The sequence below is a fragment of the Loxodonta africana genome, chromosome 22 (genome assembly GCF_030014295.1).
Source record: "Loxodonta africana isolate mLoxAfr1 chromosome 22, mLoxAfr1.hap2, whole genome shotgun sequence".
Classification (NCBI taxonomy): domain Eukaryota; kingdom Metazoa; phylum Chordata; class Mammalia; order Proboscidea; family Elephantidae; genus Loxodonta; species Loxodonta africana.
This window is the reverse complement of record NC_087363.1, coordinates 67,247,380-67,271,374: the sequence shown is the minus strand read 5'-3', so window position 1 is coordinate 67,271,374 and position 23,995 is coordinate 67,247,380. Positions and strand designations below refer to the sequence as shown.

General features: G+C 36.9%; 1 protein-coding gene across 1 annotated transcript in view; it reads left to right on the top strand.

Moving 5' to 3' along the window:
• Positions 1-23,543, top strand: part of XRCC2 (X-ray repair cross complementing 2) — a 63,109-nt gene extending 39,566 nt beyond the window's left edge. The window contains exon 3 of the mRNA XM_010590091.3: positions 18,774-23,543. Within this exon, the coding sequence (XP_010588393.1) occupies positions 18,774-19,495 (722 nt within the window). The 3' untranslated portion in view covers positions 19,496-23,543. The remainder of the gene's footprint in view (positions 1-18,773) is intronic.
• Positions 23,544-23,995: the final 452 nt, after the last annotated feature.

Genomic DNA, 23,995 nt, shown 5'->3' with positions numbered 1-23,995 from the left:
GGGTACAGGGACTAGGACTTTAGTACATACTTTGAGAGGACACAGTTCAGTCCATAACAGGGTTCTTTTGAATAACTGGTGTTGATAAAATACAATATTTAATTTTTACCATATAAATGAACATTGTTCTTCTCTCAGTCAAAAATGCTTTTGGTATTTTATATAACCTTAGCACCTATCACTAACCTGTAGCGGTATATGATAGTTCCAATTTCTTCGTATCCTACAAACAATTGTTACTGTCTATTTGATTATAGCCATCCTGGTGAGTATGTGGAAACCTTGGTGGTATAGTGGTTAAGAGGTATGGCTGCTAACCAAAAGGTCGGCTGTTCAAATCCACCAGGTACTCCTTGGAAACCCTATGGGGCAGTTCTGCTCTGTTCTTTAGGGCTGCTGTGAGCTGGAATGGCCTCAAGAGCAGTGAGGTTGGTTTTTTGTTTGGTGATTGAGGATGTAGTGGTGTCGCCTATAGTTAATGATGGCTAATGATGTTGGGCATTTTTTCATGTGTTTATTGGCCATTTGGGTATCTTCTTTGGAGAAGTATTTATTCATATCCTTAGCCTATTTTCAAAATTGGACCATTTGCCTTTTTATTATTGACATGTAAGAATCCTTTCTGTATTTAGATAGCAGAACAAAGGTCTTTCTTATATACTTTTTTTTTAAGGGTCCAGCTGAATGGGTATGGGCACGTGTGGCCCTATGTGCAAATAACTTTTATATGTGATTTGCACATATTTTTCCCATGGTGTGGGTTATCTTTTCACTTTTCTGATGGTGTACTTTGAAACAGAGAAGTTACTTTTGTTGAAATCCAGTTTATCTTCTTTTTTTTTCTTTTGTTATTTATGCTTTTGTTGACTTATCTAAGAAACCATTGCTTAACTCAAGGTCATGAAGATTTATGGCTCTGTTTTCTTCTCAGAGTCCTATAGTTTTAGCTTTTACATTGAGGTTTATGTTTCATTTTGAGTCAATTTTTATATATAGAATGAAATAGGGGCTCAGTCTCATTCTTTTGCATGCAACTATCCAGTTGTCCAAGCACCACTTCTTGAAAGACTATTCTTTCCCAATTGAATTATCTTGGCACCGTTGTCACAAACCAATTTACCATAAATGAATAGGTTTATTTGTCAATTCAATTCCATTCATCTATGTGTCTGCCGTTCTGCTAGTACCAAATGATTTTGATTCCCATAGCTTCATAGTAAGTTTTGAGATAAGAAATGGTGGCTCTCCAGTGTTAATTCTTTTTCAAGATTGTTTTCTCCAGGTCCTTTGAATTTCCATGTGAATTTTAGGATCAACTTGTCAATTTATGTAAAATGGGCAGGATTTCGATCAAGAGTGTCTTGAATGTGTCCAGTTTGGGGAGTTACTATCTTAAAATATAGTCATGTGTCATTTAACTTCCAGGATATGTTCTGTGAAATAGGACGTTATGTGCTTTGGACATTGTGCGAACACAATGTTATATACTTAGCAAAGCTATATCGGATCCCTTTTATTTCACTTCTAAATCAATACTTCTCCTTTGCCTCTTGCTGCTGCTATCAGTTGCACTAGTTTTGCTGCATTTGGGAGCCATGATGCACTTCACGGTAATATTTTCAAAAGAAAAGTAAACAGAGATAATGCTACAACACTGAAGAGATGTGTGATAACATGAGATCGGATGCTGCTACCTATAAGTGGAAGCATACACCGTTACACAGTAAACTTTTTATTTGTAAGTAGGGAAGGTTCACATTAAAATAATGATGGAAAGTACAGTACAGTAAATACATAAGCCAGTAACAGGTGTTTATTATGACTATCAAGACATATGTTGTATACGTAATGTACCTTTATGTGTCTGGCAGTGCAATTGCTTTGTATAGAAGAGACATGAAATGCACATGTTGTGTGCAGGCAGCTGTTGCATTTGCTACATCAGTTTGTGCCCGCTGCGTCTCATTCTCTGATGGGAATTTCTGAACTCTATTATAACCTTTTGGAATCTTGGACTTACGTGGGGTCAGATGTTGCCTGAGTGGACGTTGTGTGGCACATAAATGTATTGAGTCTTCTAGTCTATGAACACGGCATGTCTTTCCATTTATTTAGGCCTTCTTTGACTGCTTTCAACAGTGTTTTGTAGTTTTCATAGTATAGGTTTTACACATCTTTTGTTAAATTAATCCTAAGTATTTTATTCTTTTTGATGCTATTGTAAGTGAAGTTGTTCTCTTAATTTCATTTTCAAATGGTAACACAGTGTTTAAGATAAAGCTCAGGCTGCTAAACAAAAGTTCAGCAGTTCGAATCCACCAGCCAGTCCTTGGAAACTCTATGGGGCAGTTGTGCTCTGTCCTGTGGGTCACTGTGTGTCAGAATCGACTTGAGGACAAGAAGTTTGGTTTTGGTTTACTGTATAGAAATACAACTGATTGTTGTATGTTGCTCTTGAATTCTGCAACCTCAGAACTTATTTTTCTGTGTGTGTGTGTGTGTGTGAATTCTTAGGGTTTTTCATATACAACATGTCATCTGCTAATAAAGGTAGTTTTACTTTTTCCTTTCCAATCTGATGCCTTTTATTTCATTTTCTTGCCTAAACCTCTGGCCAAAACCTCCAGTACAATGTTGTTGTACAGAAGTGTTAGAGTGGCCATTCTTTTCCTGTTCCTGATCTTAGGGGAAGACATTTAGTCTTTCCCCATTAAGTATGATGTTAGCTGTGGGTTTTTCCTAGATACCCTTTATTGGGTTGAGGAAGTTTCCTTATATTCCTAGTTTTTGCTTTTTTTTTTTTTTTTTTTTACTGATTTTATCATGAAAGGATGTTAGATATTGTCCATTTTTTTTTTTACATATATTGAGATAATCATGTGATTCTTTTCATTTATTGTATTAATAGAATGTGCTACATTAATTGAATTCTTTGGATGTTAAACCGATCTTGCATTCCCGGAATAAATCCTGCATGGTCTATGACCAAGTATAATCCTTTTATACTTTGCTGGATTTGGTGGGCTGGTATTTTGTGGAGGATTTTTGCATCTATATTCATGGCAATAGTGGTGTCTAGTCTCCTTATGATGTCTTTGTCCAGTTTTGGTATCAGAGTAATATACAAGCCTCATAGAAGGAGTTTAAGTGTTCTTGCTTCTATTTTTTGAAGACTGAAGAATTGCCATTAATTCTTTTAAATGTTTGCTAGAATTCACTAATGAAGCAATCTGGTTTGAACTTGCTTTGTACGATGTTTTTCGATTACTAATTCAACCTCCTATTGTATGTTTACTTCTATTTTCTATTTTTTCTTGAGTCAGTTTTGTAAGTTTGTATCTTTTTAGGGATTTGTTCATTTCCTTATGCTATCTAATTTGTTGGCATACAGTAATTCATAGCATTCCCTTATAATTGTTTTTATTTTAGCAGGGCTGTTAGTAATATCTTCTCTTTCACCCCTGATTTTATTAATTTGCATCTTCACTTTTTTTTTCTTCAGCAGTCTACCTAAAGTTTTGTCAACTTTGTTGATCTTTACAAAGATCCTGCTTTTGATTTTTGTCAACGTTCTCTATTGTTTTTCTATTCATTATTTCATTAATTTCCACTTCAATTTTTATTATTTCCTTTCTTCTGCTTGCTTTGGGTTTGGTTGTTTACACTTATTTTTCTAGTTTCTAAAGGTGGAAGGGTAAGTTAATGATTTGATATTTTCTTTTTTTAGTTTAGACTTTTACAATTCTAAATTTCTCCTAAGCGCTGTGTTAAGTACAGGCCATAGATTTTGTTATGTTGTGTTTTCATTTTCATTCATCTCAGAGCATTTTCAGATTTCCTTTGTAATTTCTTCTTTGACCCAGTGGTTATTTAGGAGTGAATATTTTAATTACCACATACTGCAGATGTCCAAAATTTCCTTTTTAAAATTGATTTCTGTTTTCATTCTTTTCTGATTGAAGAGTGTGCTTCTACTATCTTAATCCTTTTAAATTTATTGAGATTTGTTTTATGGCCTAATATATGGTATGTCCTGGAGAATGTTCCTTATGCACTTGAGCAGAATGTGTGTTCTGCTGTGGCTGGGGCTAGTGTCTATTGATGTCTGTTAGTTCTAGTTGGTTTAGAAAGTTATTCAAGTCTGTTTTCTTATTGACCTTGAGTCTAATTGTTCTATACATTATTGACAAAGGGGTATTGACATCTCCAGCTGTTACCAGTGAATTATCTATTTCTCCCTTCAGTTTTGCCCATTTTGCTTCATATATTTTGGGGTGCTGTTTGTTGGATATAAGTTTATATTATCTTCTTGTTGGATCAACCCTTGTATCATTATTAAATACCCGTCTTTGTCTTTAATAACAATTTTTGTCTTAGTCTATTTTGTCTGATAGTAGTATGGCCACTTCAGCTCTTTTTTTGCTATTTGCAAGGTATTACTTTCAACCCATTGTGTCTCTATTTCTTTCTGCCAATCTCTGCCTTTTGATTTGAGTGTTTAGTATATTTACAGTTACTGTAATTTCTAGTAAGATAGGATTTATGTCTGCCATTTTGCTATTTGTTTTTCATATGTGCTGTATCTTTTTTTTTTTTTCCCTCTAGGCCTCCTTTACTGCCTTCTTTTGTATTAAATAGATTTTTTCGTAGTATACCATTTTAATTTCCTTGTCACTACTTTTAGTATGTATTTCAAGTTATTTTCTTAGTGATTGTCCTGGTAATTACAATTAATATCTCAATAACAATGTAGCTTGAATTAATACCAACTTAATTTCAATAGTTTATAAAAACTTCGCTCCATTTCTTCACCCTCCTTTGTGCTGTTATTATCATACAAATTGCATCTTTATATGGTGTACATTCATAAACAGAATTATAATTATTACTTAATGCAGAGATATGAAAAGAGCTACAAACAAAAAACCACATTTATATCGTCTTTTGTATTTAGCTATGTAGTTACCTTTGCCTTTGCTCTTTCTTGCCTCATGTGGCTTCAGATTATTCTCTAGTGTCCTTTCATTTCAGCCTGAAGGACTCCCTTTAGTATTTCTTGTAGGGCAGGTCTGCTAGCAAAAAATTCTCTTAGAGTTTCTTAACATCTGAGAATGTCTTAATTCCATCTCATTTTTGAAAGATAGCTTTGCTGGATTTAAAATTCTTGGTTGACAGGTTTTTTCTTTAACATTTTGTAGGTGTCATCCCGTTACTTTCTGACCTTTATTTCTAAAGAGGTCAACTGTTAATCTTATTGAGGATCCCTTGTACGTGATGAATCACCTGTCTTGCTGTTTTTAAGATTTTGACTTTGATTTGGCTCTCATCAGTTCGACTGTGTGTGTATCTCTTTGGGTTTATCCTGGTTGTGAGGTTGTTGAGCTCCTTGGATACGTAAACTCATGTTTTTCACCGTGTTTGGAGAGTTTTTGGTCATTTTTTCTTCAAATATTCTTTCCACTCCTCTCTCTTTCTCCGTTCCTTCTGGGGCTTCCACAATGTATATGTTGGTACACTTAATGGTGTCCCCAGATCAGTGAGGCCATTTCTTTTATTGATTTATTTGTCTTCTGTTCTTTAACAGAAATAATCTCTAGCTCAAATCTGGACCCTCTCTGGCAAATTCTTCATTTCAGTTATTGTATTTTTCTACCCCAGAATTTCTATTTGTTCCTGTTTTATCATTTCTCTCTTTATTGATATACTCTCTATTTGGTAAAACATCATTTTCATACTTTCACAAGATTCAACTTGATAATATCACTTCCTATAGAGAATGGAGCCCTGGTAGCACAGTGGTTAAGAGCTCGGCTGCTAACCAAAAAGTTGACAGTTCAAAATCTACCAGTCTCTCTTTGCAAACTCTATAGGGCGGTTCTACTCTATCCAGTAGGGTCACTGTGAGTCAGAATCAACTTGATGGTAAGGGGTTGGTTTAGTTTTTATAGAGAGAATAGGAGGATAGTTCAGTCTTTTGTCTAACATGGTTGGTCAAAATTTGTCTTTTATTATTGGTAGTTCAGAAAAGTTTTTTCTAACTTTTTGCTTTATTATTGGTTAAGTATAAATTTTTTGAACTGCTTCCAAATTTGGACAGTCTCTTTCATATATGCGTTGTTACAGATATACTTACTGTTTGTTATAGGCTAGTGCCTTACAAACATAGGAATCCTGATAAATTCTGTCCTCCCTAGAAAAGGTGGTATGTTTATAATTGTATACCCTGCATTATTTCCATTTTGATTGTTTATCTGTAAGAACCACATTCTCTACTTTAAAATGTTGTATGTCTGATGATTGAAGAATTTTTACAGACGCGTTTCTGGCTCTGTATATTACCAACCTTGTTTTTCCATCACTAGCACATACTTCCAGTACTAGGTACCACAGAACACATTCATATTTGTGTATAACCTTTGGCCCTTCACGATGAGTCAAGCCAGCTAGCAACTAATTATGCATGGAAGTGGCTGTGAACAATATAAATACATCGCAATACTCCCAAATTAAATGTATCCCCAATCAGCTTCTCTTTATCCAGGAAACAAAAATGTATGGCCACTTGAGTACATACCCAGCATAAGGCGAAGTATGTGTTGTAGGGATGCTCCTTGTTCACAAACGGTTTTTTCTCACCCAATAAAACCTTTTAACTCTTAAAAAATTAAATAGAAACCATGTAGAGGGGAAACTGGAGTAGAGAAAGACAGTGATCGTAATCGATTGTGATTAAAATATCTTGGCTTTTGCAAATTTTACAGAAAACATAAGACCATGTAAACAAATTGGTAGGATCCTTCTCAGAGCAAACATGGGGTGAAGCAGTTGAGGGGCTCCAGAGCTTATGCTTCATTAACAATGTAGTAAATCTGCCTTTACTTCTATTTTTTGCTCCACCATCTTCAGACGAAACTGCTACCTTTTGGTCTAGGATGTCTGCTGTCACTCCTACTACCACATCTTCATGTGCACCAGCAGAAAGGATAAAGGGAAGAACATAAGCCAGGAGTTGCATACATCATTTCTACTCATATCTCATTGGCCTGAACCTAGTGACATGGCCACACGTGGCTGCAGCAGAGCCAAAGAAGTAGGATGTTTAGCTAAATGACCATGTCACAACTAGAAACTTCTTTCACTACATGTGAACTTTACTGGGGGTGAGGGGATCATAGCCTCTGCCACAGTCTACCCTTTTGACCACTAAAACATCTGTACAGACACTCTCTACCTTTCCATGGGATTCAGTTGTACCGTCCCATTACTGTATGAGCTCAAATTCTAGTATCTCTGAATGCACAGAGTGCCTTTTTTCCATCAGATCTGGATGTGGTTCCTCATGATCCAGCAACCTGTAATTAAAAGACAAATCACGTGCCTATGCACTTCTGTCACGCACAGATCACACACAGTATTCACTAATGGATGGGAACAGCGTAACCACAATAAAAAGTCCCGTTCAGAAAGGAGAAGAATGAGAAACATAGCAGTGGTCCCTAGCGATGACTAATTCTCACTGGGCAGGAGTTGTGAAAACTCCATGTCCTGCAATGAGGTAAGTTCCTTGGTTAGCCCACCTTGCAGTCCCTAGCTTTGCCTTCTGGGAACTTCTTACTTGCTCATTATTCTTTATGGCCACATGTGAAGTGGGCACTGGCAAATATGCCTTTGTAGGGGTCTATATAGTTTTTGCAGCCTGCTTTCTTGGCCCAGGGTTTGCATTAAGAACTAAGCAACAGAAGTTTTTCCAGGCCAAGACCAGAGTTGTAGTTTCTCTAGAAATAGTGTTTCCTAAAAGTCTTGGAAGGGTTTTGGATCGTTTGCTTTCAGCCAGTTTCTTTTGCAGGTTACCAGGGGCTAAGTTCTATGAGTTGGAATTGACTCGATGGCACTGGGTTCGTTGGTTTTTTTTTTTTTTAAGTTCCTACCTAGACATGTTTCTTAAGTAGGAAGCCTTTTATTTCCTTGCCTCTTAGCTCTGTCCAGTCCTCTCTGGAGACTTGGGTGGAAGGTGGCCACATCCTTAATCTGATCTCTGCTGCTGGCCTAGCCCCAGATGCCTGGTGCAGAATTGTTGAGAGCTGCTTGGAAAAGACTTGGGACCACAGTCTTATTTTCTGCTTAGGCTACCTTTTAAAAACCAATTCTCTTGCCTTCCATTTCAGCTTGCAAACTGGCTAAATTGAACCCTAGTTCAAGAGGCCAGAGCAGCCAACACCGACCAGTATTCTGACTTTTCCCAATCTCTTCCTCTAGAGCCACAGGCTAGGCCTATAATCCATCTTCCTAGATATGTAAACAGCAGCATTATCCTGGGCTAACAAGCGTTCCCTGCTGTTATCTTCTAGTGTCCGTCCTCACTACCTGCTACACTAATGTCACAATTTTTAGATTTGGGTACAGCAGCTCCTCACTTTGAGATACCAAATTCTTCATCAATTACACTGTATCCCATTACTCTATTTTATATATTGTAATAGGACTTATTACTATAAGAAATCGTGTATGTATCTGTTTGTTTTCCTGTTTGTTGTTTTTCTCTGCCCACTGGACTTTAAGTTAGTACTACTTAAATATTTTGATATGTTCAGCAATTCTGTAAAGATTAGCATAAAGAGATATAATCTGTTATAAAAATTAGTCTGTAGCACAACTTCTACGTTAGAATGTTACTGTATAGAAATTTGGAAAGCGCTATCATGTTTACTCACTAACAAAAAAGTTTACTTAAAACCGTCATAAATTGTATAGCTGCTAGTTAGACGTATACTCCATTGGAGTAAAACGAATAAAAGACTAGGATCATAAGGATTATATATCAACAATGGTAGTTTATCAGAAATTGCTATAGGGTAGCTGAAGTTGAACCAATAGGAGATTTAGGGGTTATAAGAGTCTCCAATGCTGTGGTTAAGAGCTAGGACTGCTAGCCGAAAGGTCGGCAGTTCGAATCTACCAGCTGCTCCTTGAAAACCCTATTGGGGAGTTCTACTCTGTCCTGTAGGGTCTCTGTGAGTCGGAATCAACTCAACAGCAATAGGTTTGGTTCTTTTTGGTTTTAATGCTGTAGTAAGCATACTTTTAATGTTTTTTTTTTATTATTACAATAGTTATTTAATGCCATATACCAATTCATTACCTCTTCAACATTGTTATGATTGTAATCTGCAAACTCAACATATTTGTTTTACAGTTAGTAGGCTCGTATAAGATGACATATTTTTTGGCTTTTCTTTTTTTTCCTTGTTTGAGGAATCTTTAGACCCATAAACTCGCTCTGACAATCTGTTACCCAAACTCCTTACAGCATTCTATTTATGAGAATAACTATCAAAGCCAAACCATACTGATTTTCCGAGTTACTTTAGTTTGTCAAATGCCAATTTATAGTGATTTTGTTTTTCTTACAGCAAGTTGTCATATTTAATACTTTTGCTAGACAAGCGTGCTGCTTTTTGTAACACCTCGCAGAAACATATGAGACAGTGATGTCAAGTAAAGTTAAAAAGACTATGTCCCCTCGATAGAACATAATGGTCTTAAAATTAAACATAATGTTCTTAAAATTAAACAGTAAATGCTTATTAAATCAGTAAAACTGATTTCAATTCAGCATTAAACGTATTTGTAGGGAACCTAATTCAAGGACCTTAATGATAATATTCATGAGTAATTTGCAAGTTTGCGGATTTGACTTTCCCAGTTGTTATAAAAGACCTCTTTATATTAGTTTCCTATGACCCTTGTAACAAAGTACCACAAAGTGGGTAGCTTCAGTCAACAGAAATTGATTTTCTCAAGGCTCTGGAGGCTAAAAGTCCTAATTCAGGGTATTGACAGGGCCATGGTTTCTCTCTGAAGCCTCTAGGGGAAAATCCTTTCTTATCTCTCCAGGCTTCTGCTAGCCCCAGATGATCCTTGGCGTGCAGTTGCAGCATAACTGTCGCCACATGGCTGTCTTCCCTGTCTGTCTCTCTGTGTCTCTTTTCCTTTTTTTTTAAGGGTAACACTCAGATTGGATCAGAATCCCCCCTACTCCAGTATGACTTCATATTAACTGATAACATCTTCAAAGAACCTATTTCCAAACAAGGTCACATTCACAGGTACTGGGGGGTTTGTTGTTGTTGTTAGGTGCCCTGAGTCACTTCTGCCTCATAGCAACCCTATACACAACAGAAGGAAACACTGCCTGGTTATGCATCATTCTGACAGTTGTTGCTGTGCTCGAGCCCATTGTTGCAGCCACTATGTCAATCCATCTCACTGTGGGTCTTCCTCTTTTTCGCTGACCCTCTGCTTTACCAAGCATGATATCCTTCTCAAGGGACTGATCCCTGTCCAAAGTATGTAAGACATAGTCTCAGCATCCTTACTTCTAAGGAGCATTCTGGTTGTACTTCTTCCAAGACAGGTTTGTTCGTTCTTTCGGCAGTCCATGTTATAGTCAATATTCTTTGCCAATACCACAGTTCAAAGGTGTCAATTCTTCGTCAGTCTTCCTTATTTATTGTCCAGCTTTTGCATGTATATGAGGCGATTGAAAACACCATGGCTTGGGTCAGGCACATCTTAGTCTTCAGGGTGACATCTTTGCTTTCCAATACTTTAAAGAGGTCTCTTCCAACTGATTTGCCCAATACAATGCATCTTTTGATTTCTTGACTGCTGCTTCCATGGGTGTTGATTGTGGATCCAAGTAAAATGAAATCCTTGACAGCCTCAATCTTTTCTCTGTTTATCATGATGTTGCTTATCGGTCCAGTTGTGAGGGATTTTGTTTTCTTTATGTAGAAATGTAATCCATGCTGAAGGCTGTGGTCTTTGATCTTCATCAGTAAGTGCTTCAAGTCCTCTTCACTTTCAGCAAGCAAGGTTGTACCATCTGCATAACACACGCTGTTAATGAGTCTTCCTCCAATCCTGATGCCCCATTCTTCATATAGTCCAGCTTCTTGGATTATTTGCTCAGCATATAGATTGAATAGGTATGGTGAAAGGATACAACCCAGATGCATACCTTCCTGACTTTAAACTATGCAGTATCCCCTTGTTCTGATCAAACCTCTTGAACCATGTACAAATTGCTCATGAACACAATTAAGTGTTCCAAAATTTCCATTCTCTGAAATGTTATCCATAATTTGTTATAATCCACACAGTTGAATGCTTTAGCACAGTCAATAAAACACAGGTAAACATTTTTCTGCTATTCTCTGCTTTCAGCCAGGATCCATCTGAAATTAGCAATGATATCCCTGATTCCACAACCTCTTCTAAATCCAGCCTGAATTTCCGGCAGTACTCTGTCGATATACTGCTGCAGCCACTTTTGAATGATCTTTAGCAAAATTTTGCTTATGTGATATTAATGTTATTGTTCGATAATTTCCACGTTTGGTGGGATCACCTTTCTTGGGAATAGGTATAAATATGGATCTCTTCCAGTCAGTTGGTCAGGTAGCTGTCTTCCAAATTTCTTAGCATAGACAAGTGAGCACTTCCAGCGCTGCATCTGTTTGTTGAAATATCAGTTGGTATTCTGTCAATTCCAGGAGCCGTGTTTTTCACCTGTGCCTTCAGTGCAGCTTGCACTTCTTCCTTCAGTACCATCAGTTCTTGATCATATGTTACCTCCTGAAATGGTTGAATGTCGACCAGTTCTTTTTGGTATAGTAACCGTATGTTCCTTCCACCAGCTTTTGATGCTTCCTGCATTGTTTAATATTTTCCCTGTAGAATCCTTCAGTATTTGCAACTTAAGGCCCGAATTTTTTCTTCAGTTCTTTCAGCTTGAGAAATGCTGAGTGTTTTCTTCCCTTTTGGTTTTCTATCTTGAGGTCTTTGCACATGTCATCATAATACTTTACTTTGTCTTCTCGAGCTACCCTTTGAAATCTTCTGTTCAGCTCTTTTATTCATCAGTCTTCCTTTTGCTTCAGCTACTCAACGTTGAAGAGCAAGTTTCAGAGTCTCTTCTGACATCCATTTAGGTCTTTTCTTTCTCTCCTGTCTTTTTAATGACCTCTTGCTTTCTTCATGTGTAATGTCCTTCTACAACTTGTCTGATCTTCAGTCATTAGTGTTCAGTGCATCAAATCTGTTCTTGAGATGGTCTCTAAATTCAGGTGGGACCAAAAACTCAAGGTCTTACTTTGGCTCTCGTGGATTTCTAATTTTCTTCAGTTTCTTTTTTTTTTCAATTTGAACTTGCATATGAGTAATTGATGGTCTGATCCGCGGTCAGCCCCTGGCCTTGTTCTGACTGATGATGTTGAGCTTTTCCATCATCTCTTTTCACAAATGTAATAGCTTTGATTCCTATGTATTCCATCTGGTGAGGTCTATGTGTATAGTTGCCATTTATGATGGTAAAAAAAGGTATTTGCAATGAAGAAGTCATTGGTCTTGCAGAATTCAATCATGCGCCCTCCAGCATTGTTTCTATCACCAAGGCCCTATTTTCCAGCCACCAATCCTTCTTCGTTTCCAACTTTCGCATTCCAATCACCAGTAATTATCAATGCATCCTGATTGCATGTTCAGTCAATTTCAGACTGCAGAAATTTGTATAAATCTTTAATTTCTTCATCTTTGCCTCTAGTGGTTCATGTGTAAATTTGAATAATAGTGGTATTAACTGGTCTTCCTTGTAGGCATGTGGATATTATCCCATCACTGACAGCATTGTACTTCAGGATAGATCTTGAAATGTTCTTTTTGATGATGAATGCAACACCATTCCTCTTCAAGTTGTTCCCGGCATAGTAGACCATATGATTGTCTGATTCAGAATGGCCAATACCAGTCCATTTCAGCTCAGTAATGCCTAGGATATCGGTCTTTATGTGTTCCATTTCATTTTTGATGATTTCCAATTTTCATAGATTCATACTTTGTAAATTCTAGGTTCCAATTATTAATGGATGTTTGCAGCTGTTTCTTCTCATTTTGAGTGGTGCCACATCAGCAGATGAAGGTCCCAAAAGCTTGACTCCATCCATGTCATTAAGGTCGACTCTACTTTGAGGAGGCAGCTCTTCCTCAATCATATTTTGAGTGTCTTCCAACCTGAGAGGCTCGTCTTCTGACACTATGTCAGACGGTGTTCTGCTGCTTTTCATAAGGCTGCTTTTCGCTGGCTAATTCTTTTTAGAAGTAGACCACCGAGTCCTTCTTCCTAGTTTGTCTTAGTCTGGAAGCTCAGCTGAAACCTGTCCACCATGGGTGACCCTGCTGGTATTTGAATACCAGTGGTATAGCTTTCAGCATCACAGCAACATGCAAGCCCCCACAGAATGACAAACTGACAGACACTTGGGGGACTAGAGGGTTAGGACTTCAATATATCTTTTTGTGGAACGCAATTCAATCCATAACACCTGCTTTGCTAATAATCTCAAAAAGGAGGAGAGTGTTTTTATCCACCTAATGATCTCTTAACCAAGGACTTAACCTTAATCTTATTTTCCTCAGTTTCATTCATGCCAAACCAAGGAGCTAAGGAATCTGTATCTAGGTAGCCTATATGATGGTGTTCCATTCTGACGATTCCGCGGTGAATCAGTTCTGATGTAAGTTGAATACCTCCTTTTCTTTTTTTTTTTAAGTTTGTGTCATTATTGCCTTTTATTATCAGTATCTTTATAAATCCATTTTTTGTTTGTCTTTGGGGTTGGGAATATTACATATAAACTTATATATAAACATTACATATAAACTTATTTTAATACATACATAAAATATACAAGTTATCAAAAATTTACTCCAACAATGAAGATTTGGATGACATTGGCATTTTGTCATTTGCGATGATAACTTCACTTGTGGAAGGTTCTGGATCATCTGATTTATCCATGGGAATGACATTTCTAGTCAGAAATTAGTGAAAATTGTCTGTATGATCTTTTTTTTTTCCATATATTTCCCAGTAACATCTTACTCTTCCTGAATCTGCCTATTGATTTTAGTAAAGCGATCAGCATTTGGGTCCATGTTTTCAAGCAACCGGAGCCCCTGATTTAGTTTAGAAAAAACTTCAGCTAATCCTTTCACTGTAAAATTGTTGGACAACTTTCCTTCCTCTTCCTCATTATTTCTTTCTTCTTTAGCATTTCTTTCCTCTTCAAAATTCATTAAGTCCTGCCTTCTCTGTTCCACATTGGCCATATAAAATTATGCACTGCAACATGGTATTTAGTACATATTACTAACAATGAGATGTACAAAAAAATGGGGAGTCGTAAGTACAGTTCATCCTCACTCGAATATGTCACCAATTGAGGACTTTCTTAGTTAATATATGAATTAGTAAACCCTTATTAAAACATATAGGTAAGTGCTTCCAAGTACTCATTCTTTTGAGTTATGCTGAAAGATGTTTATTAGCAATACCCCTCTCTCCAAGAAAACACTTCACAAAGTTTTCATCAGTTCTCTATTCTGGAAAGTCCAGAAATACCCAGAGAGATATTTAACAATTACCCTCTGACAAGTAAGCATGTATTTCTCTCTCTCTCTGTGACATCCCTCTCCTCTTACTAACTACTGTTGAATTATTTGCTTTTTTAATAATACATATAAACCATATTTATCCATTTTCTCTAATTACTCATGTACTCCCTAACTTTATACAGTCCAATTTCTGTGCTTGATTTACTCTGAAAGTAGTGAATACCCCTATAGTGCGTTTTCACTATCTTCTGAGTATCTCAGTTTTTGAAAATTGACTCATAAAATAATACATTAAATGTGGTTTTAGGAACTACTGCTGTAATGTCGCTGTCTTGACCAATTCAGTGGTCTTTCCCCTGTTGTCCCCTGCCATTTGTTCTTTTTTATGACTTTGCTGCTGCACTTGGTACTATTTAACATGATTTCATTTTCTTGAACTCCTCTTCCGTGGCACGTAATGTTCTTTCTCCTGAGGAAACTTACTGGCATTTAGGGCCTGACAGCCATGGCTTTTAACATCCTAGCATGTGAGAAACTGCAATGAAGAATTGGTCCATATTTACATGCCAATAACATTGAGGAACATTGAATTACAGGTTGCTTTCAACTTGATGGAACAGAAGTCCAACCTAGTGGTTTAACCAGATGGACACTTATTTCCTCATATAACAAGCAGTGTAGAGGCAGGATGTGCCTACCTGGTGCAGGGCCCCACATCATTATTAGAGTCCTGTACCTTCTGTCTTCCTGCTCCACTTCCTTAGCGTGTATATGCCTTTTGTCCTCATTTTTTCAAGATGGCTGCTTCACCTCCAGAGAGGGTGCAGCAGGGCAAAACAGTGACACCAATTTCAGGGAAGCAAAACTTAGGGATCACCCACAGACCTCATTGGCTAGAACTAGGATATATGACCCCTCTTTGCAAGGGAAGGCTAAGAAAAATGGTTTTTAAGCTGGGCACATTGTCTTTTCAAACAACATTAGGCTTTTATACTTAAGGAAAAAGGAGAGAATGGATATTGTGTAATCAACAACCAGAGATGGTGTGTGCCGTGGTAGTTAGTAGACTGTTGAAAGGCCCTAGACCTGTGGCTCTTTATTCTTATCTCTCTGCTAGCACCAAGTTAAGTATGATTGCATATGGACCCATCCTCTGCCCCCTAGGTCCCTTTCAAATTTGTCATTCAGGTTCTTTTTTTTTCTTCTTTCTTTTTTTTTTTTAAATGTAATTTAATTTTTTTTTATTGTGCTTTAGGTGGAAGTTTACAGAGCAAATTAGTTTCTCATTAAACAGTTAATGCACAAATTATTTTGTGACCTTGGTAGCCATTGCAGCGATGTAGCAACACTCTCCGCTTCTCCACCCTGGGTTCCTTGTTTCCATCCATCCAGTTTAGCAGTCCCTTCCTGCCTTTTGGTCTTTGCTTTTGGGTTGGTGGGCCCATTAGTCTCATGTACATGATTGAACTACAAAGCATGTTCTTGACATGTGTTATTGTTGGCTCTATAGACCTGTCTAACTTTCAGCTGAAAGTGAACCTCAGGAGTGGCTTCAGTACTGAGTTAATAGGGCATCTGGAGGGCCATACTCTCAGATACTCTCCAGTGTTTGTCATACCAGCAAGCCTGGTCTTTCTCTATCTCTTTTTTTTTGTGTGTGTGTGTGTGTGAATTTGACTTTTGTTCTGTATTTTACTCCCACTCTGTCTGGGACCCTCTGTTGTGATCCCTGCCAGAGCAGTCGGTGGTGGTAACTGCCCACCATCTAGTTGGTCTAGGCTCAGTCTGGTAGAGGTTGTGGTAGTTGTGATCCATTAGTCGTTTGGACCAATCTTTCCCTTGTGTCTTTGGTTTTCTTCATTCTTTGCTCCAGCTGGGATGGGACCAGTAGATGTATCTTAGATGGCCACTTACAAGCTTTTAAGACCCCAGACACTACTCACCACAGTCAAATGTAGAACATTTTCTTTAGAGACTATGTTAATGCCAGTTGAGCTAGATGTCCCCAGAGACCATGGTCTCTAGTCCTCAGGACAGTAACTCAGTCTTTCAGGTGTTTGGATGTGTCCGTGAAGCTTCTTTTGGGAGCCTTGGTGGTGCAGTGGTTAAGTGTTGGGCTGCTAACCAAAAGGTTGATGGTTTGAATCCACGGGCTGCTCCTTGGAAACCCTATGGGGCAGTTCTACTCTGTCCTGTAGTGTCGCAATGAGTCAGAATTGACTTGATGGCAATGGGTTTAGGTTTTTTGGTTTGGTGAAGCTTCTGTGACTTTGCCCTGGTCAAGTTGTGCACATGTCCCCAGTATTATATACTGTATTACTTTTCACCAAAGTTACCACTTATCTACTGTCTAGTTAGTAACCATCAAAGATTGTTCCTGTGTAGAAAGATTTTCATGAGTTTTTATAATTAATAGTCATCTCATACAGTATTTGTTCTTTTGTGATTGACTTACTTCACTCAGCACAATGCCTTCCAGATTCATCCACGTAGTGAGATGTTTTGCAGGTTCACCATTGTTCTTTACCGTTGCATAGTATTCCGTTGTGTGTGTATGCACCACAGTTTGTGTATCCTCCATCTGTTGATGGGCACTTAGGTTGTTTCCATCTTTTTGCCATTGTGAATAATGCTACCATGAACATGGGTGTGCATATGTCTAGTCATGTGACGGCCCTTATGTCTCTAGGATATATTCCTAGGAGTAGGATTGCTGGATCGTGTATTATTTCTATATCTAGTTTTTTAAGGAAACGCCATCGTTTTCCAAAATGGTTGCACCATTTTGCATTCCCACAAGCAGTGCATAAGAGTTCCGATTTCCCTGCAGCCTCTCCAACACTTGTTATTTTCTGAGTTTTCTTTTTTTTTTACTCTTGCCAGTTAATGTTGGGTTGAGATGGTATCTCATTGTAGTTTTGATTTGCATTTCTCTAATGGCTAGTAATTGCGAGCATTTCCTCACGTGTCTTGTTAGCTGCCTGAATATCTTTGGTGCAGTGTCCTTTGAGAAAATCTATCCAGATTACTGCTTTGAAATCCCAAAAAACAGTCTCCATAACCTCCTGAGTGGTCTTCCCTCTCTTGGCTCATCTTTAAGGTCTTCCCAGCCTTCCTCCTTATAATGCTTGATCCATCAAAAAACTGTTGTTTTGGGGGGGGCGGGCAGCATTCCCGTAAATTTGTTGGAAAGCTTCAGTGGTTTGGGAAGGTGTCCACTTGAGTTTTGTTAACAATTTGATACTAGTCTTATGCTCAAAACCATTTTTCTGTGGCACAAAAAAGTATCCTTTTTTTTTTTAAGGCACCCTGATGAGACTAAGACAAGTGTATTATTGAGAGAACTTGTCTGCAGCCATCCACTGATCGCAGAGACATGTTTAAACACGTTTGGAATAAACCCGTGCATGTATGAACTGGAACCCTAGTGGCAATACTTTTTGAACTACCCTCGTATGTTCTGCATTTTGTTTACCCATTCATCCATTGATAGGCATTTAGGTTGCTAACATTTGTTATTTTCTTTTTTTTTTTTTAATCTTAGCCATCTTAAAACCAAAGACCAAACCCATTGCCGTTGAGTGGATTCCGACTCATAGTGACCCTATAGGACAAAGTAGAACTGCCCCATAGGGTTTCCAAGGAGCAACTTGTGGATTTGAACTGCCGACCTTTTGGTTAGCAACTGTAGCTCTTAACCACCAGGGCTCCATCCTAGTGGGTGTGAAATGGTATCTCACTGTGGTTTTGATTTGCATCTCTGTAATGACTTTGAGCATCTTTTCATGTGTTTGGTGGCCATTCAAATATCCTTTTTGGTGAAATGTCTATTCGGGTCCTTTGCCCATTTTATGATTGGGTTATCTGTCTTTTTGTTGTTAAGTTGCTGAAGTTCTATATTTATTTTGGTTATTAGAGTATTACCAGATCTGTGGTTTCTGAAGATAGTCTCCCAGTTGGTAACTTGTCTTTTCACTTTTTTGATAAAGCCTTTTGATGTCTAGTGCTTTTTTTTCCCCCCTTGAAGCTAATTGATAGATAGTTGCTTCTCAGAGGTGAAATTTAATGATTTACCTATTTAAAAAAATTTTTTTTAGTTTTGCTGTGAAATACATATAACATAAAATTTGCCATTTTAGCCATTTATTGATTTACTTTTTATTTGTATTTGTTTATACAGATCCAATGTAGCAAATGGATTTAGATTTTCTTTCACATTACAGTAAATGTATTTTTAAACATTTTTGCAGACTTTTCATTTTATAACCTACTATTACTGTGCTGCTGCATTTTGACTGGCATTTTAAAATTTTACACAGGTGATATTCTTGAATTTCATGGTCCAGAAGGAACAGGAAAAACAGAAATGCTTTATCATTTAACAGCACGGTGTATACTTCCAAAGTCAGAAGGTGGACTGGAAATAGAAGTCTTGTTTATTGACACAGATCACCACTTTGATATGCTTCGGCTTGTTACAATCCTTGAGCATAGACTGTCCCAAAGCTCTGAAGAGATCATAAAATCTTGCCTTGGAAGATTCTTTTTGGTGTACTGCAGTAGTAGCTCCCAGTTACTTCTCACCCTTTACTCACTAGAAAGTATGTTTTGTAGCCACCCCTCGCTCTGCCTTTTGATTTTAGATAGCCTGTCAGCTTTTTACTGGATTGACCGTGCCAACGGAGGAGAAAGTGTTAACTTACAGGAGTCTACTCTGAAGAAATGTTCTCAGTTCTTAGAGAGACTGGTGAATGAGTACCGCTTGATTCTTTTTGCATCAACACAAAGCATCATGCAAAAACCGTCAAACTCAACAGAAGGACCTTCTTCTGCCTTTAAGCAGCCAAGTAATGAAGACATAGACTATAGACCCTATCTCTGTAAGGCATGGCAACAAATGGTAAAGCATAGAATATTTTTTTCCAAACAAGATGATTCTAAAAGGAACAACCAATTTTCCTTAGTTTCACGTCACCTAAAAAGTAACAGTTTAAAAAAGCATTTTTTTATTATTGGAGAAAGTGGGGTTGAGTTTTGCTGATAGGTATTATAAATTAGTCTTTTGCAGGATATTATACAGTTCATTAAAATTCTTTTATAGGCTAAGGTTTTTTGATTCTAAAGTTTTAAACTCAAGGGGAATTAACATTTCTATATAGACTGGATTTCTTAAACTCATACAGTAAGACTTCAGACTATTCTGTTTCTAGGTTATTGAAGATTAATCAAAATATTAGCAATTGAACTTAGTATTAAACTTGTTTTAGAACTAAATAAATGGTATATACATTTCAACCTAAATAAAATGGACTTTTATAACTTTGTGTCACTTTTTTTAATTCAGTTAAGTACTATTTGTTTAGAAATAATAAATATTTATTATTTTAGAAATATTTAGAAATAAATGCATTTCTCTTCTCTCATGTAACTTCTTTTGCAAATCATGACTTTGGAAAATTTTATATAGAACCTTTATTTTTGCAGAAGGAATGAATCAAGGCTACTTAGTCATCGGCCTCTCACTAACATTGTTTTGTGTGGGTGACTAGATTATGGAATCTCAGACTTAGACTAAATTCCAAAATGAAACTGCATTATGGTTGGGTTTTAGTATGATTTTTGAAGCACAGGGAAATAAGGTACCCCTCCAAAGAACTCTGTAACGTATGTTTTAAAATCCTTACCTTCTCCTCGTTAAGTGATAGATGAATGCTAAAACTATATTAGAACTATACATTACTAGTATTTTCTTATCCATTTAGTATAATCCAGACATACCCTGAACTGGATTCAATCATTTCCAACCAGAAGCAGGAGAAGTTTCAATATACTATGCTGATAAGGCCAGTGAGGCCAGAATGGGGAGCATACATCTCAAAGAATACCCAAGGTAATATATCGCAGTGAAGGAAGAAAATTTTACAACTTCTGTTTATACAATTTAGTCTAAGAAAAGATTAAATCATATCAATATTTGGTGTTCAGATTGACCCTGGCGCTGTCATTCAGCCCATATGTCAGATTGTCATATGTCACATATGTACCTGAGGTAGAAGTAGAAGGGATTGACGGTGGTATACTCATGGGTTTGTTCATTTATGTGTTATCTAGCTCATTAAAATTTTGTAACTGTAAAGTGACAGTTGTAAATATTCTCACAAAGATTCCTTAAAGGCTTAAAAAGAATCCTGCAAAGAAACAAAGATGGAAGATAAAGAATCTTAATGATGCAGGTGTAACAGATGTGGCCTACGCTGTCTTTCCTCACCCATGTACCCTGGACCAACTCTGGCTCACCTGCAGTTTCCAAAAACATAGGAATTCTGAGACACTGAGCTATTTCTGCCTGGTCCCAATAGGGTTTATTCCCAGCTTATGGCAGTAATTTATTCATTAACATGCTGTTTATTGGCCTTCATTTTCCCACTCTTTCATGGTGCCACCCAGGATCGTCTCCCAATGGAACTTCAAGTTCTTGTCTAGGAACTGCTGTTGCTGAGGAGCAAAGGAGAACCAAAGTGTCAGCAGATAATAAAAATTCATCAAACAGGCCAGTATTTGCTCTTCAGCCACATTATGAAATTAAAAATGACAACGGCAGTATAACTTTTCAGTATATCTATAGTTCATCCTTTTTCACTTTACAGTTTCGTGTATTTTTATTACTTGCAAAACATGGTACACATAAGTAATTTATACATATTTGTATGTTGGGTAAATATGCTGATCTTTCCCCCCTGATAAAAGTATGGAATCAATAAAATTGAAGATCCACTCCTCTACTCTTGAGTACGTCTCCTTTCATCTGTTAAAAGTTATGAAAATTCAGTTACCTTATGTATCAAAGTTCTGTGGTCTGGTGAAGTGTGTGTGTGTTGTGTGTGTATGTGTTATTCATATACATATATGAAAAACTTAGCAACTCTTATCAGAATTCTAGCCTTGAACATGATAGGATTTTTCATTTCTCCTTTATATAAATGAAGTGTTAATTTACTGGACTATTATTCACAGGTTTATAACTTATTCTTCAGGAACATGATTAAAAAATAATGAACTTTTATATTAGCTTAAATTATCAATTATATAGCAGTGTGTCAGAGCTAGCAAAGACTCAGTTATCTTAAAAAAGATTTGTTACCTGACATGTTGGAAGGAATTAAGAATACTAGTTAATCAAAAATTCTTTTAAATTAAAATTAAGATTAATGGGACATTGTAAACACTGTAGAAATTTTAACACTTGTGAAAAGAATCAGGTTTAAAGAGGCAGATCTTAGGTTGTGCAGATGGCAGATGCCAGAGGTGCCAAAAGAATAATGGGAGTGAATGACAAATCTTACAATATTTGCCCCATTTACCTGTAAAAAATGAGGATTATAAACTACATTTCTTACTAGCAAACTTCTCACCATCATGTGAGAATCTAGTGGAAAAAATGCATATGAGAGATACTTCAGACATTCATTTGATAAATGCTGTATAAAAATAATACTTATCACATCTTTGAATGTATAAGGCTTTCAGCTTTCAACTGCAAAATGCTGTATTATTAATATGCTTTAAAAATTTTTGATGCAGACTACTTTGTTATAGGGATTAACCAAAAATGAGGGTAAAGTAAAGACATTTTCAGATGAGAAACAGCTGAGAATTTACCACCAAAATTGCCTCACTTAAAGGAATTTCTAAAAGATATACTTCAAGGAGAAAGAAACTTATTCCAGAAAGAAAATTTGAGATGTAAGATACAATGTTAAGTAAAGAAAATGGTAAGCCCTTGAGTAAATCTAAAGAAATATTGGTAGTATCAGACAGTGAAAATGTCTAAATTTGTGGGAAGAAAAAACACAGTGTAGGGTGAAAAGCCTAATTAACTTATTGCATGTCGGTCTGTTTCATGTAAACCTAGTACATGTAAGATAGGTAATTAGAATTACAATTCCAAAGATTGTGCATTATTCTGAAGGAGAGTGAAAATATGGACCAGCTTTAGACTTGATTAAGTATGACTTTGAAAATTTGAAGGGCTACCTAGAAAAGAAGCAAAATAATACATATTCCAGTAATACATGTTAAGGGAGCAACCATGAAATGAGTAAAACAAAAAAACAATAAAGGCACAGGGGGAAAAGTGGGTAGGACAAATAAGCACTAAATAATATGGTAGAAATAAATCCAATTGAAAATGGATGGAACGCTTCTGTGGAAAAAAAAATCATTCTTAGATTTTTAAAAATCCTGTTATATGCTTTTTAAAGAAACGCACCTAAGACAACAGAAATGTTGATGTCACAAAGATGAAAAACCATATGCCAGAGAAATCCCCAAAGGAAACTCCTGCAGCTCTATAAGACTAGACTTTAACTGTAGTAATATTTTCTGTCTTAACAAGATTGCTACGGAATGATGGAAAGTTTGATTCATCTTGTAATTTGTATACACCCAATGAGATAACTTCAAAAAATATAAAGCAAAAATTTAGAAAACATCAAGGAGAAATTGACATGATCACCATCACAGTAGATATTTTAATATACCTCTTTCAGTAACTGAGAGATCAAGCAGTTGAAAAGAATCAGTAAGAATAGAGAATATCAGAACAACAAAATTAAACTTGATCTAATAAACATGTAGAACTCTGCATATAAAATAATGCATATTCTTTTAAACACAAAAGGAAAATATATGAAAACTGATCACATGTTGTTGTTAGGTGCTGTCGAGTCGATTTTCAACTCCATGTGACATAGTAAAACTGCCCCATAGGGTTCTCTTGCTGTAATCTTTGTGGAAGCAGATCACCAGGTCTTTGTCTCACAGAGCCAGTGGGTGAGTTTGAACCACCAAACTTTCAGTTAGCAGCCCAGTACTTAACTGTTTGGGCTACCAGGGCTTCTTGATCACATACTAAACCAAAACCAAACCCAAACCCACTGCCGTCCAGTCGATTCTGACTCATAGCGACCTTGAAGAACAGAGCAGAACTGCCCCCATAGAGTTTCCAAGGACTGCCTGGTGGATTTGAACTGCCAACCTCTTGGTTAACAGCTGTAGCACTTAACCACTATACCACCAGGGTTTCTTGATCACATACTAGGCTATTAAAAAAAAAAAAGTGTCAAATTTCAAGGACAGTCGGGAATAGGTGGAAGAAATGGAACATGTGGCTAATTGCCTCTGTGAACAGCTACCTCCTTTGCCATGAGACCAGAAGAACTGGGTGGTGCCTGGCTACCTTTACTGAACATTTTGACCAAAGATTCCATAGAAGAATCCTGATCAAAAGGGGAAAAATGTAAAAGTGAATTTAAAAATCTCATGGACTCCAGACTTTTTGGAGCCATGGAGGCTGGATGAACCCCTGAAACTATTGCCCTGAGATAATGTTTAAACCTTAAACCAAAAACATCCCCTGAAGTCTTCTTAAAGCTGAAAAATAGGTTAGATTAACTAGTAAAGAATGGCTGCCTTGAGCATTGTCCTTCTTTAAGATCTATCTGTATGGGATTAAACTGACAATAGAAACTTGAAAGACTCG